The sequence below is a fragment of the Pholcus phalangioides genome, unplaced genomic scaffold (assembly GCF_987345545.1).
Source record: "Pholcus phalangioides strain wild (caught in Gottingen) unplaced genomic scaffold, Ppha-v1.0 ptg000017l_1, whole genome shotgun sequence".
Taxonomy (NCBI): Eukaryota; Metazoa; Arthropoda; class Arachnida; order Araneae; family Pholcidae; genus Pholcus; species Pholcus phalangioides.
Window position 1 is genome coordinate 58,958,530 of NW_028301610.1, and position 14,264 is coordinate 58,972,793.

Sequence of the window (14,264 nt, forward strand, 5' to 3'; positions counted from 1 at the left end):
TATTTTCAAGGGACTGAAAATTTACATCTGGGGGGGAAAAAAATCCGGCATACGACAACATATACACCGCGTGGGCGACATCACAACAACTTCGTTCGAACCACTCTCGAACACGACTGCCACGAGAGCGAATCTCGGGCGCGCCACCTATATTCGTGAATACGGTCGGCCTTGACCGTCACAGACTCCCCCTCTGGTTTCATGAAACCGTCTCGGTATGAAACCAGGAAGAGTCTTCAAACATAAACAATACGGTGCATATAAACAATCAAAAATATTTGACGAACACATTTCAATAATCGAGGGCAAAAAAATAAAATAAAATAAAAATCACACATATTTTCAAAAATAATATATATACAGTTCATTCTTCACGAGAACGATGACTTGTAAGTAGATCAATCTACGACTTTTTCGGAGGGCGGCCTCGTCGCCGCATAGGCATCACCGGTGTCTGTGCAATGTTGTTGCAGGGTCGAAGTGCTGATGTATAATGCACTCCAAGCGGTATTTGAGGTTGAGACGGATTAGCCACTTCATATGTACATGGGGATCTCTGGGATAAGACGATGTAAGGTCCGTCTCTTCGAGGCATAAACTTCTTCGTCTTGCATTTTACAGCGTTGCTCAATAGGTGTTGGTTGACCCATACTCGATCACCGGGATTGTAAACAGGTCCTTTTCTTCTATTTTGATCCGCATATCCCTTTCTTTGGTGCTGTTTCTCACTGATTGAATCTTTCAGTTTGTCCATAATGAACGCAAAACTTTTGAGGTAAGGGGTGATCTCAGGTACGAAGTTATCGTTAGCCAAGACCGCTCGTATGTCGTGTCTAGCGTCATCTATAGTTCGGAGTTCTCTTCCGAACTGCAAGAACGCAGCGGTGTGGCCTGTGGTTTCACATGTTGCGGTATTCATAGCGAATCTTATCATTGATAGTTTTTCAGACCAGGAGGAATGATCATCTCCGACCAGTATGGCGAGACGAGGTTTTAGGTCTCTATTTTTCTTTCGACTGGATTGGCTTGGGGATGATACACGGGAGTAAGTGCTTGGGCTATGTCCAAAATATAGCATAATTGCTGCATTACTGCACTGACAAACTGTGTGCCATTATCACTTATTATACGTCTCGGTAATCCATAGCGCAGAAAGACTTCTTCGAGCAACGTTGTAGCGCATTGTCTCGCAGTAGCATGGGACAATGCAAACAGCTCCACCCACTTGGTTGCACAATCTTCCACGATAAGAATCCACCGTTTACCGTCCTTTGTTACAGGTAAAGGCCCAAAAAGATCAATAGCAATGGTCTCAAATCGTTGATTATATACAGGGGTTTGAAGTAACCCAGCTGGTTTTTGGTTATCAGCCTTGTAGCGATTGCATTCACTACAACTTTTGACATAGTCGGCAATGCGTTTTCTCATTCCAGTCCAATAATAACGTTTACTGATTCTGCGGTATGTTCCATCCGCACCATAATGAGCAGAGGTAGGTGCATCATGGTATTCTTTCAAAACGCGTTCACATTCGTGTTTAGGAACGACTAATTGGGCTTCCTCATTTTCACTGTCTGGGGCGTATCTGAATAACACTCCTTGATTCATAAGATAGCCACGAGCAGTCCATGTTGTGAAATCAGTGTCCCTTTGAGGTTTTTCAAAAGCCTCTATGATTTTTTTTTAAATCATCATCTTCGAGTTGTTCATTCCTAATGTCACTAGGGTTGCGAGCAGGAAAATCCACTGTAATTGTATGGATCTCACAAGGCTCTTCAGGTGCATTTGTTAACCGGGACAACATGTCAGCAAGTACATTTTCCCTACCTGGTATGTAATCTATTTTCAGATTATGAGCCTGTATGAGCAAAGCCCACCTAGCAAGTCTACCAGATGGTGACTTCAGGCTCATTAGCCACTTTAGGGGCTGGTGATCCGAAGCAATATGGATATTGCTTGGATTGCGCCATCCACGTATCCTCTGAACTTATCCAATGCCCACACAACCGCCAACGCTTCCCTCTCGGTAGTAGAATAGTAGTACAGAATTAATGAAAATTCAGAATTACAGAATTAATGAAAATTCAGAATTACAGAATTACAGAAAATTCAGAATTACAGAATTACAGAAAATTCAGAATTACAGAATTACAGAAAATTCAGAATTACAGAATTAATGAAAATTCAGAATTACAGAAATAATGAAAATTCAGAATTACAGAATTAATGAAACTTCAGAATTACAGAATTAATGAAACTTCAGAATTACAGAATTAATGAAACTTCAGAATTACAGAATTAATGAAACTTCAGAATTACAGAATTAATGAAACTTCAGAATTAAAAAACTGATAACAACTCAGAATTCTAGAATTGATGAAAATTGGGAATTTATGAAGAAATAATTCCAAAATTGATGAAAATTTAGAATTTATGAAAAAAATATTATAGTACCGTAAGTGCGGTAATAATAAATTATATAGTGATATTTTGATGGAACTTCCCGATCATTCGTGGCTGTCAGTGATACCAATTTTGTATTTTTTCCATGTTCATATATGATATATTATTTATCCAAAGCATATACTATCAAATTTAATGTTTAATATCTTGTTTGAATTTTGCTACTCTGCTTTGATGGGCTGAGCGCAATTGTTGATTGAATTTTTAATATTGATTGAGTTGTTAATTGAACTTTTATAATTGAACCATACATAGTTTGTGGAGATGTTGTCCTATATATACTCATAATTATATTTTATCTAATTTTTTTCATGTATATTTACCACATATATGTTATATACTATACAATGTTTACATCGTATTATCATGTATGTACTCTCTATATCTTACGTCTCGTGGTATCGCTTTATGTCTAGATCATTCCTAAAGCATATCTGTTACAAAATCTCTGCCGTTGTACCCGGACACTTGCTTATAATAAAATTAAATACATCATACTTTCTCAATGCTATACGAAACGTCATAATTATTGTTATTCATTTATTTATAATATATTCGTGTGTTCGAATGTATACCGCCGGTGAATCTACTGTTGCACAACTGAACTTTATATATTCAAGTGAACGTTGAAATTTCTCCGGACTTGATCATCATTAAGACTAATACACTCATGTCCATAAATTAAGGATAATTCAGAATCACACGCGGAAATCGAAATCTAAAGTAAAAATTTCACCTGTAGAATTGTCACACACATCTCCAAGAATGATATGCAAATTTCAGGAAGCCACCAGATGATGCCGATAGTACGTCACAATGACGAGAGTGTAAGAGGGGGGTATATAAGGAATGGTGGCAAAGAAGTGAAATTGTTCACAAGAGTTCTGTAAGGCGCTCAGTGCCATGAGCGAATAGTTATGACACAGAGGACGCATATGGATGATTTTTTACGTGGTAGAATTATCGGCTGCCTGTAATGTGGGCGTACTCAGATGGAAGTATCCGAGGAACTTGGAATTGCCCAAAGTGTCATCTCTAGGCTTTGGCAACGATTCCAAGATAACGGAAATGTCAGTAGACGTTACAGTACAGTTACAACGCCGAATGAAGACCGGTATTTGGCAGTAACTGCCAAAAGAAGCAGACGGAGCACAGCATCCGACCTGTCTCGTCAGCTATCTGCAGCCACGGGTACCACAGTTTCAAGGCAAACCGTGTACAGACGTTTGGGAGACATTGGTCTATATGCTCGCAGGCCTGTCAGATGTGTTCCGCTCACGGCAACTCACTATCTGCAGCGATTAGCCTGGAGTAGAGAACATGCAATGTGGACATCGTCACAGTGGGCTTGTGTGATGTTTTCCGACGAGTCCAGGTTTAGCTTGCAGTCTGATTCACGTCGGACTTTCATATGAAGAACGCCAGGTACCCGTTACCACCAAGACAACATCATTGAACGACACCGTTTCGGTGGTGCAGCCTTGCTCGTTTGGGGTGGAATTATACTGGGTTCCAGAACAGATCTGCATGTTCAAACCGGAATTACGAAAGCCCAAATTTATCGGGACATCATTCTGGAACAACATGTACGTTTGTTTAGGGGTGCCATGGGCGCAGAATTTGTGTTTATGGATGACAACGCCCGTCCTCACCGAGCAAACATCGTAAACGAATGCCTTGAATCTGAGGATATAACCCGTATGGAATGGCCAGCATTCTCACCTGACTTGAATCCGATAGAGCATGTGTGGGACATGCTTGGCCGACGAGTTGGAGCCCGTCAACCACCTCCTACATGTGTACCGGAACTTCGGAGAGCATTGCTTGCTGAGTGATCTTCCCCAAGATCAGATCGATAATTTGATACTCAGCATGCCTAGGCGTTGTACAGACTGTATTTCATCGCATGGGAGACATACAATGTATTAACCATCATACCAACCATGTAATAGTAAGTTTTTGTAAAGGAGATATTTTTTACAATTGCTCCAGGTAGCAAAAATCATAGTTTTTATGAATGGTATCACACATACACCATCGTTTTTGTTCTTTATCTTTTGTTTAATAAATAGGCTTTATGAATAAGTAACGTTTGTTTTGTTTCTGAACCTTTATTTGCCGGAGCTGGCATTATCCTTAATTTATGGACATGAGTGTATATCCAAATCTAAATATGTCTCTAACTGGCAACGAAGTTCCCCCAGCTCCTTCAGTCTTGTGATATTATTGATACAAATGACCGTGGTGCGACAAAAATGATCAACTATTATTGATACTAGTAATTGATCAATATCGATAATTCCCACTTACACCTTTAAGGAGTTGCGCAGAGCCTGCGGAGCTTTGTGGACCACAAAGAGAGGGAGTGTAAAGCTGCAGTTAAATGCAGCAATTGTCATACGCACAACGTGGCCAAGGGCACTACGATTCCCACGGGACATAAGAGTAATTCCAGAGACTGCAGTATCTATATGGAAAAGAATTGAGAAGACTGAGGGGGCAAAAGCATCAATAACGATGAATGAAAGACAGACGTCGGGCAGAACGGACTGACAAAATTTTACATAATGTGTATATATATCTTTTTATGTTTAATCATATATTGGTCCAGTATTTCGTGTTACTAATACCTTATAATAAGGTATTGTAACATTGAGAACCTTATGTAATATGCTTAGTTTAGCTAGGAGAGGGGGCGATTCTCGAGCGATCAAGTTGGGGGGTTAGCTATCAGTTTTAGAATTAATAACATTTAACAAATGAAACACTGAGCGGGACGGCTCTCGCGGCGTCTGATCATCGGAAATAGTCGCATGTCCTATAGGACGGGACGAGGTAGCACAACAGAGCTTACACCTTTATAGTTCATTGGACCTGAATTGGTATACACGTGTCCTCTTTTTTTTTCATGTTCTATTTTCAGATTCGGGCCTATGAAAAACCCTTCCAACAGAGAACAAGAGGAGAGGAGTTGGTGTTGCAGATCGGCTGATGGTTGGGGACAGAGTACGGTGATGAAGGCGGATGGCTCGGGATGTTTTCGTTGTCTCTTACGAGGGTTGTGGTGACTCGATGGCGAGGTGCTGGCGGGCGATCCGCTCGTGTTCCTTGGCGGCCGGCTCGGGTTTCCGGGAACCTTTGGAGGTATGATTGCCGCGAGTCGGAGGCAATGGGGATCCGCGGGGTTGGGTCCTGTGGCTTACGGGCCGGAGATCAAGAGAGTTTTTCAAGCATTGCCCAGCAGCAACGTAATCTGCTTCAGAGCGGGTCCATGTTTGGTGTTGGTGTTGTCCTTTGCGCGGGTCGGAGGTCCGGTGGCACGATGCCCGCCGGCGTTCGGCCCGTGGCCTTGGTGACTGGCGGGGCATTTTCTTTTTTCCAGCATGGCCCAGTCGTAAGGTAGCCTGCTTATATCCCACAAGGGACAGAGCGGGGGCCATGTTTGGTGTTTGCATAACTTAAGCCCGGTGTGCCAACAAGGTCTATGTCCCTCTGTAGGTATGGCCTCCAAAACCCTACAGCATACTCCAGTCCAAGACGAAGTAATCCTCGAAAAAAAAGAAGAATGACTTTAGGAGAACGCGAAGACGCCTTTTTGAAAATAAAACCGAGCATTCTATTCGTTTTTTTGAACACCGCTGAACAATGTTCAAAAAACCTAAGACGCTCGTCAATGAGAATTCCCAAATCGGTGAACCTAATTGCATTCGGGATAGTGATACCATTCAACTCGTAAGGCAAATGTAAGTGTTTCGAACCAAATTGAGCGACCATGTACTTCTCAACGCTAAACCTCATGCTCCATTCATTTGTCCATGCTCCAATCCTGTTTGAGTTGGTCTGGAGCAACTCCCTATCGCTTTGATTCCCGATTACTCCCATTAGCTTCACGTCATCTGCGAATGTATTAACAATCCCATCGATACTCTGATCGAGTTTATCGAAAAAAGTGAAAAAAGTATGGGGCCAAAGACACTTCCTTGAGGAACTCCACTTGTGATGCATGTCAAATCAGAGAATTCCCCGTTCACCATAACCCGTTGTTCTATCTTTTATCCACGATTCTATCCAATTCAGCAAATTTCCCCTCATTCCCAATCTCGTGTAAACGCTTCAAGAGTTTACCATGTTGGACGCGATCGAATGCCTTCTGGAAATCAAAATAAATCAGTGTTCATTCATTTTGATGAAAATTTTGAATCGATGGAAAATCAGAATGGAAGAATATTTTAAATTAATGTAAGAAATAATGAAAAAATTAGGGCCTATATAAATGATTTGAGGAGTAATTTAAATTTAAAATTGATGTATTAAAAGTAATAAATAATTTAAAGATATAATTCTCCAGCACAATTTTGAAAATTTTAGAATTAATCAAAGAAAATATTCCAGAATTAATGAAAAAAAAAATCTCATAATTGAGAGAGAAAAAATATTTTAGAATTAATGAAAATTGGGAATTGATAAAAAAAATATCTCAAAATTGAAGAAAATTGGGAATTAATAAAAAAAATATCTCAAAATTGAAGAAAAAAGGAATTAATAAAAAAAATATCTCAAAATTAATGAAAGAAAAATCCGAGAATTTTGTTGAAAGGAAAATTCCCAGAAATGACGAAAGAAATAATTACAGAATTGATGGGACAAATTCCAGAATTGCTGAAAATTCCAGAATCAAATGAGTTGAAGCTCAGACACCTTGTTTCCTACAAAAAAAAATGTGTTTGTGAGAGCGGGACCAACCAACCCACGGGGGTTTGTCGCATTGTTGCATCCTGTCGCACACCCCTAAGGGCAGCTCTGAGTGTCTGGGAAAATTGATTTCTGTGGAACTTCTGATCAGGAGCGAATCATCAGCTAATTTCTTCGAAGTCGTAATGAATTAAAACACGTTCCTTAATCAAATTCAACATCCACAAATTAATAGGCTTACATTCTTTTCCTCTTATAAAAATTAATGCCATTCTACTAGAATTGAGAATTCCAGGATTAATGAAAATTTAGAATTCGAGAAGTGATGAAAATTCAAAATGCTAGAATTGATGAAAATTCAAAATGCTAGAATTGATGAAAATTCAAAATGCTAGAATTGATGAATTAAGAATTCTAGAATTGATGAATTAAGAATTCTAGAATTGATGAATTATAAGAATTCTAGAGAGAGAATTGATGAATTAAGAATTCTAGAATTGATGAATTAAGAATTCTAGAATTGATGAATTAAGAATTCTAGAATTGATGAATTAAGAATTCTAGAATTGATGAATTAAGAATTCTAGAATTGATGAATTAAGAATTCTAGAATTGATGAATTAAGAATTCTAGAATTGATGAATTAAGAATTCTAGAATTGATGAATTAAGAATTCTAGAATTGATGAATTAAGAATTCTAGAATTGATGAATTAAGAATTCTAGAATTAATGAATTAAGAATTCTAGAATTGATGAAAATTAAGAATCCTAGAATTGATGATAATTAAGAATTCTTGAACTGATAGAAATTCATAATTCTAGAACTGATAGAAATTCATAATTCTAGAACTGATGAAAATTCAAAATTTATGAAATAAAATGAAAAAAATTATGAAAATTCAAAATTTATGAAAGAAAACATTAGCACCATAAGTGTGGGGCCCCCAAAACGCGGAGCCCGTTGCGACCGCACCTGTCGCACTTCCCTAAGTGCGACTCTAAATGTGAACATTGTCTGGGAAAAAAATGATTTTTCCAGAACTTCAAGAATCTTGAAGCAGGATTCAAAATGCGTGCGAGCAAAAGAGAATCAGCCAATTTCTTCAAAGTTATACTGAATTAAAAAACACGCTCCTTAAAAAAATTCAACAACCACAAATTAATAGGCTTACATTCTTTTCCTCCCATAAAGATTAATGTCAGGCTACTAACTATCATCTAAAGATTGAGAGAAGCAAAAACACAACAACCTTTTCCTTTATTATTTTACCATCTAGAAATAGCAATAACAAGAAACCTCCAACCAATTAAGGGCAGATTAATAAACCATAAAAGTCAGCCATTACGAAACTCCCATCTCGATATATACGAGTGTATGAAGGGCTTTCCAAAGCCATCTTAACAATATTATGAGGCTTTATATCATCGACCATGCTATTTCAAATTCAATGATTGTGAGACGACACTAATATTAAATTTTATGTCGTTATACCCGAGCATTGAATTTAGTTCGTTCTCATTGTAATAATCTCTTGGAAGAAAACGAATCGTTTCGTGTACATTAATAACCTGATTGTATGAAGTACATCCGGTCTTTTTAATTACGTCTTGAATATCCTGTCACACCTGAATCTATATCACAATATGTTAAATATCTCAAAATATACATTCCCCCAATATGCATTGGGAATGAAAGCTTTTGTAATTAACCCTACGGGTGTGGTAGCCCACATCAACAGGACGTACACCTTATACCAGCGTTTCTGAACATTTTTGTACCCAAGGACCAGTAAAATGTCTGAAACAATACGACAGACAACTAATTCAAAGCATGAATGGTGTGACTACATGTGCCGTATGCGTATAAACAGGGTTCACATTCCTAGATGTATATACAGTCGAATCCCGTTTTAACGAATACCGTTATAGCACAATCCCGTTTTAACGAATACTTTTCTAATCCCCCAGATAAGGAACAATGCAATAAATCTGGAATTCCTTTATAACGAAGTGATTTCTCCGGTCTCTTTGAACTCGTTATAACGGGATTCGATTGTATATACCAGGCATAATAGAGGAAATTAGCGTCTCATGATTGGGAGAAACGCGCGATGTCACACTCCGCTGTTTATACGAAGCACGAAACATTGCGGAGATGAAGGTGAAGTTTGGAAAGAAAATAAACATTCCTCTTAGAGGAATTGGAACACCAAAGTGACGCAGTGAGGGGTTGGTGATTCGATTCCCCACAGAGGAATATGAATTTTCTTTCCGGGCGCCCGCGCGCTTCTCTCTATACGTCGCCATCTGGGGGCGTTAAGAGCTATTAGCTGAAGTAGGAGGCTGTTCATGCGCAATCCCATTCAGCGTTCAACGATATGCTCTAAAGAAAGTAAGTATTTGCCCCTGTAGCTTAATGGTAGAGCACTCGCTCGGACAGTGAGAGGTTGGTGGGTGGATTCCAGACAGAGAAATGTGAATTTTCTTTCCGAACTTTGTCTTCATCTCCGCTTGGTTATGCAGGCATTTTCGTACTTCGTCTCGTGATTGGTCGCAATGAACCAATAGAAAGTAATCACTTTTTTCTCTCTTCCATCTTCGTATTTTGGACGATATTTGATTTAATTTTATTTATAATAATTTTTTTTTGAATGGAAAATTACTTTCAAAACTGACAGAAGGTGAGTCATACGCTTTCGAGAGTTTATCAGGCAATTTTTGAGAGTATTTTGATGTAAGAACAATTACAGTAGACCCTCTCGATAACGGACACCCATGGGACCACAAATTTTTGTCCGGTAATAGGGAGGTACGATCTGCAGTGGAATCTTTATAGATATTTAATCTCGAGCGGGCACTCGAACCCAGGTCTTCTTGCGTACCGGGCAAGAGATATGAAAGAGGGCCTGAGTGAGAGTCCCGGCGGAGACAAGATGACATTTCTTTCCGAGTTCACCTCACACACAGCATAATATCCAGAAAATATCTGTTTTCTTGAGAAACATTTTTATTTACTGAGATTTGTATAACAGCCCGTTTTTCCCGCCCTTCACCAATTTTAGAAATAATTAGTAAATTTCTCTGCAAAATAACTTATTTTGGCTTCAATAAGTAATATACAGGATGCTGCCTTGAAGTGGTGACAGACTCAGAGGTGTGATATTAGGAATCAAGAGGAACAAAAATTGGCATAGAACACGGTATCGCAAACCACGTTTAGTAGGTGAAAATCACAAAAATACTTATGAAGGGTGTGACGTCGAGTGGGACAAAAAACCCAATAATAAGTAGTAAAAACATTTATTTGACAGCATGATTACAACAAAGCCTACTCTATTTTTGCTTGACAAATTTCTTACTTATCTTTTTATTCCGTGGTTGAATAAGCAAGAAATCAAAATCAAAATAGAGGATTTTATCATACGATTTTCTTTTTTTAAAACGTTGCCTTCTTAGCTTAACAGAACTTTTTATATAAATAATATTCTTACCAGAATCTGTTTTTGAGAATCGAAGCTTAGTTCATAGATTCCAATGAAAAAAAAACACTACCGAAAATATTTTCTCTAAGAGCATTACTCTCTTAATGCATGGGTCCGCCCGGTCACGTCCTGAGAGCCTCAAGAGAAGATGGGCCTCAAAGAAAGAAAAAAAAGAGAGAATTATAGTTGAATTTTTCGAGAATTTACCTGGTAGGGCCTCAGAGAAATCACTTGGTCGGAGGGGGGGGGGAGACGCCATGATTTTCTTAAGACAGCCCTGCTTTTAATTTAATGAGCAAATTTTTGTGGGAAGATGTCTGTTTTTGCGCAAGATTATTGTTCCCGTGAAAACTTTTCACACAAATTTTAAGTAATTTAAAATTATTTGAAATCAATTGGTTTAGTCATAAAAATTCACACAGTACACGCATAAAATCGTACAAAATTTGAGCGAATATCTACAAACCTATTCCTTATCAAATTAGTGTTTGAAAGTGCATGAGTTGCACATTTTTCATTCTGAAAACAAGACGTCAAATACATTATCTTCGGGTGTAAAAATTTCTAACTAGTACTGTGTAGATATTTTATTGATGTTTAATCACCATCATCAACAACCATTTTCAATCCACTGCTGGATGAAGGTCTCCTCTAAATTTTTGCATTTTGTTTTATCTGATGCACTTTATCTGATGACTTCAGAACAAAAGACGTGATAAACTTATTGTTGGGGTTTGTTACAATCCACCGAATAGGGATCAAAACTCCATCGCCAAATTGCATGATGAAATTTCCTACATGTGTAAACGAAAGACGGTTCTCATACTAGGGGATTTCAATTACCCAGGTATTGATTGGGAGAACCTTTCATCTGGAAATCAGTATGAAAAAGACTTTCTTAAGTTAGTGCTCGAAAATTTTTTGCATCAGCATGTATCAGAAGCCACTAGGGGTACTGCTATTTTGGATTTAGTTCTTACTAGTTCTGAGGATCTAGTTGAACATGTTTCGGTGGGGGAAGAGTTTTCTTCCAGTGATCATCGTATAGTCAGATTTCACTGTAACTTTTCCTCGGGTAAGGTTGATAACCAAAGACTGGTTCCTTGTTTTCGGAGAACTAACTTTGATGTTTTGAGAAGAAGGTTAGCGGAAGTTTTCAAAGACCGGTTGGAATCAGTAGGGGTGGTAAGTCAATGGGAAGAATTTAGTACGAAGCTGTCCTCTGTTTTGCACGACGTCATACCCTTTGTTCGAAAAAGGCGTGTTTGTACATCGCACCCTCTATGGTTCACGGATAGCGTGCGGAATCTTTATCTTGAAAAGAAAAGAGCATTCAGAGAGTATAAAAGTGGACGAGGTGAACTATCATTCTTTACTGATAAAAGAAGACTGTTGGAGAAAGCGATAAGGGATAGTAAAAAGGAAGTTGAATCTAGGTTGGCAGATAACATTGGCTCTGACCCAAAATCACTTTTTCAATACGTCAATAATGGATGTAAGGAGACAGTTGGCCCCCTCTCGATAGGAGGCTCTAGGGTAGAGAGCAATGTAGGCATGTGTAGTGCTTTCAATGACTTTTTCGTGCCGGTTTTTAATGGAGATAATGATATTCAATATACGGGTGTTGCATGGGATAATAAAACCCTCAACGATATTCAAGTAGAAGACGTGGAGGTCCTAAATCTTCTAAGAAATGTATGTGCAAGCGAAGCACCAGGACCAGATGATATCTATCCCAGGGTCCTCAGGGAATGTGCTAATGAATTGTTAGGGCCAGTCGCACAGATATACAGGAGTAGTGTTGCTGAGGGTATCGTCCCAAGAGATTGGAAACTTGCTAACGTTGTTCCGATATTTAAGAAGGGTAGTAGAGAAGTGGTGTCAAATTATCGTCCAGTGAGTTTGACGAGCTCCCTCTCGAAAATTATGGAAATTATCATCAAAAGGCAGTTTGTGAAGTGGATAGACGAGAACAATGTATTGTCGGATAATCAGCATGGGTTCAGGAAGGGGAAGTCATGTAACCTCCTTTGCTTCTATGATCACGTGACTAAGGCTCTGCGTAAGAGCAAAAATGTAGACGTTGTTTACCTTGATTTCCAGAAGGCATTCGATCGGGTCCAAGATGGCAAACTGTTGAAGCGTTTACACGAGATTGGAATTGGGGGCAACTTGCTGAATTGGATAGAATCGTGGTTAAGAGATAAGTCGCAACGAGTTATGGTGAACGGGGAATTCTCTGGTTGGACAGACGTCACAAGTGGAGTTCCTCAGGGAAGTGTCCTTGGCCCCATACTTTTTTCACTTTTTATCGACAAACTCGATCAGGGTATCGATGGGATTGCTAGCAAATTCGCAGATGAAGGAAGCGGATAATGGGGGTAATCGGGAATGAAAGGGAGTTGCTCCAGACCAACTTAAACAGGATTGCAGCATGGGCAAATGAATGGAGCATGACGTTTAGCGTAGATAAGTGCATGGTCGCTCATTTTGGTTCGAACAACCCACGGTTCTCTTACGAGTTGAATGGTGTCACTATCCCGGATGCAACTAGGGTCACCGATTTGGGAATTCTCATTGACGAGCGACTTAGGTTTTCTGAACATTGTTCAGCGGTGGTCAAAAAAGCGAATAGAATGCTTGGTCTCATTTTCAAAAAGGTCTCTTCGCGTTCTCCTAAAGTCACTCTTCCGCTTTTTCGAGGATTAGTTCGTCCTGGACTGGAGTATGCTGTAAGGTTTTGGAGACCATACCTACAGAGGGACATAGACTTGGTTGAAGGGGTGCAGAGAAGAGCTACGCGTGTCCTTATTGGCACACAGGGCATGAGTTATGAAGCGAGACTTCATTTTTTGAATGTGTTTACATTGGATGAACGCAGGTGTCGAGGAGATATGATCGAAGTGTTCAAAATTTTCAATGGGATGGATAGGATGGACCATGAACTTTTAGTACACCGCCAATCGACTGCTTTTACAAGGGGACACCAGTATCGATTGGTGAGGGACAATGCAAGGTTATGGTGTCGCAGGGAATTTTTCTCTAATAGGGTTGTTAATAAATGGAATAGCTTACCCCCGGAGGTAGTAAATTGTAACACAATTGACACGTTTAAAAAGAAATACGATAAAGATGTTGGGGTAAATCGAGAAGCTATTCATAATTAGAATAAGACAACCATAAGTATTCTTTATGGGCGTTGTATAATATTTTATCATGTGTATATATTGTTTAGAATTTGTGTTAATTGCATTTTTAATTGGGTTGCTGTATTTTTGAAATATATGACATCCATATTTTTATGGGCATCTTTTTATCAGCCACCTCGTTGGGCATTTTGTCTGTTGTGGCGTTGTATTTGTATTTGTATGTATGCTTTAGCCATCCAGTTGATTCTTGCCACTTTCCTGATCTCGTCAATCCATCTTGCGTGTGGAGGACGCCTTCTCGGACGTTTAACACCACGGGGGTACGACTCTAGAATACTTGTGGTCCATCTGTTGTCCTGTTTTCTTGCAATATGTCCAATCCATTTCGATTTTAAACGTTTAATTCTTTCCATGATATCATATGCCTTTGTGTGGTTCCTTATCCAAGTGATTCGTTTTCTGTCTCTCCTTGTGATT

General features: G+C 39.0%; 1 protein-coding gene across 1 annotated transcript; it reads right to left on the reverse strand.

Annotated features, from left to right (window-relative positions):
- Nucleotides 1-403: 403 nt before the first annotated feature.
- LOC149074184 (uncharacterized) lies at nt 404-919 on the reverse strand. Its single transcript, XM_089247345.1, has one exon. It carries the CDS (start codon nt 917-919, stop codon nt 404-406), a length of 516 nt encoding a protein of 171 aa, XP_089103471.1.
- Nucleotides 920-14,264: the final 13,345 nt, after the last annotated feature.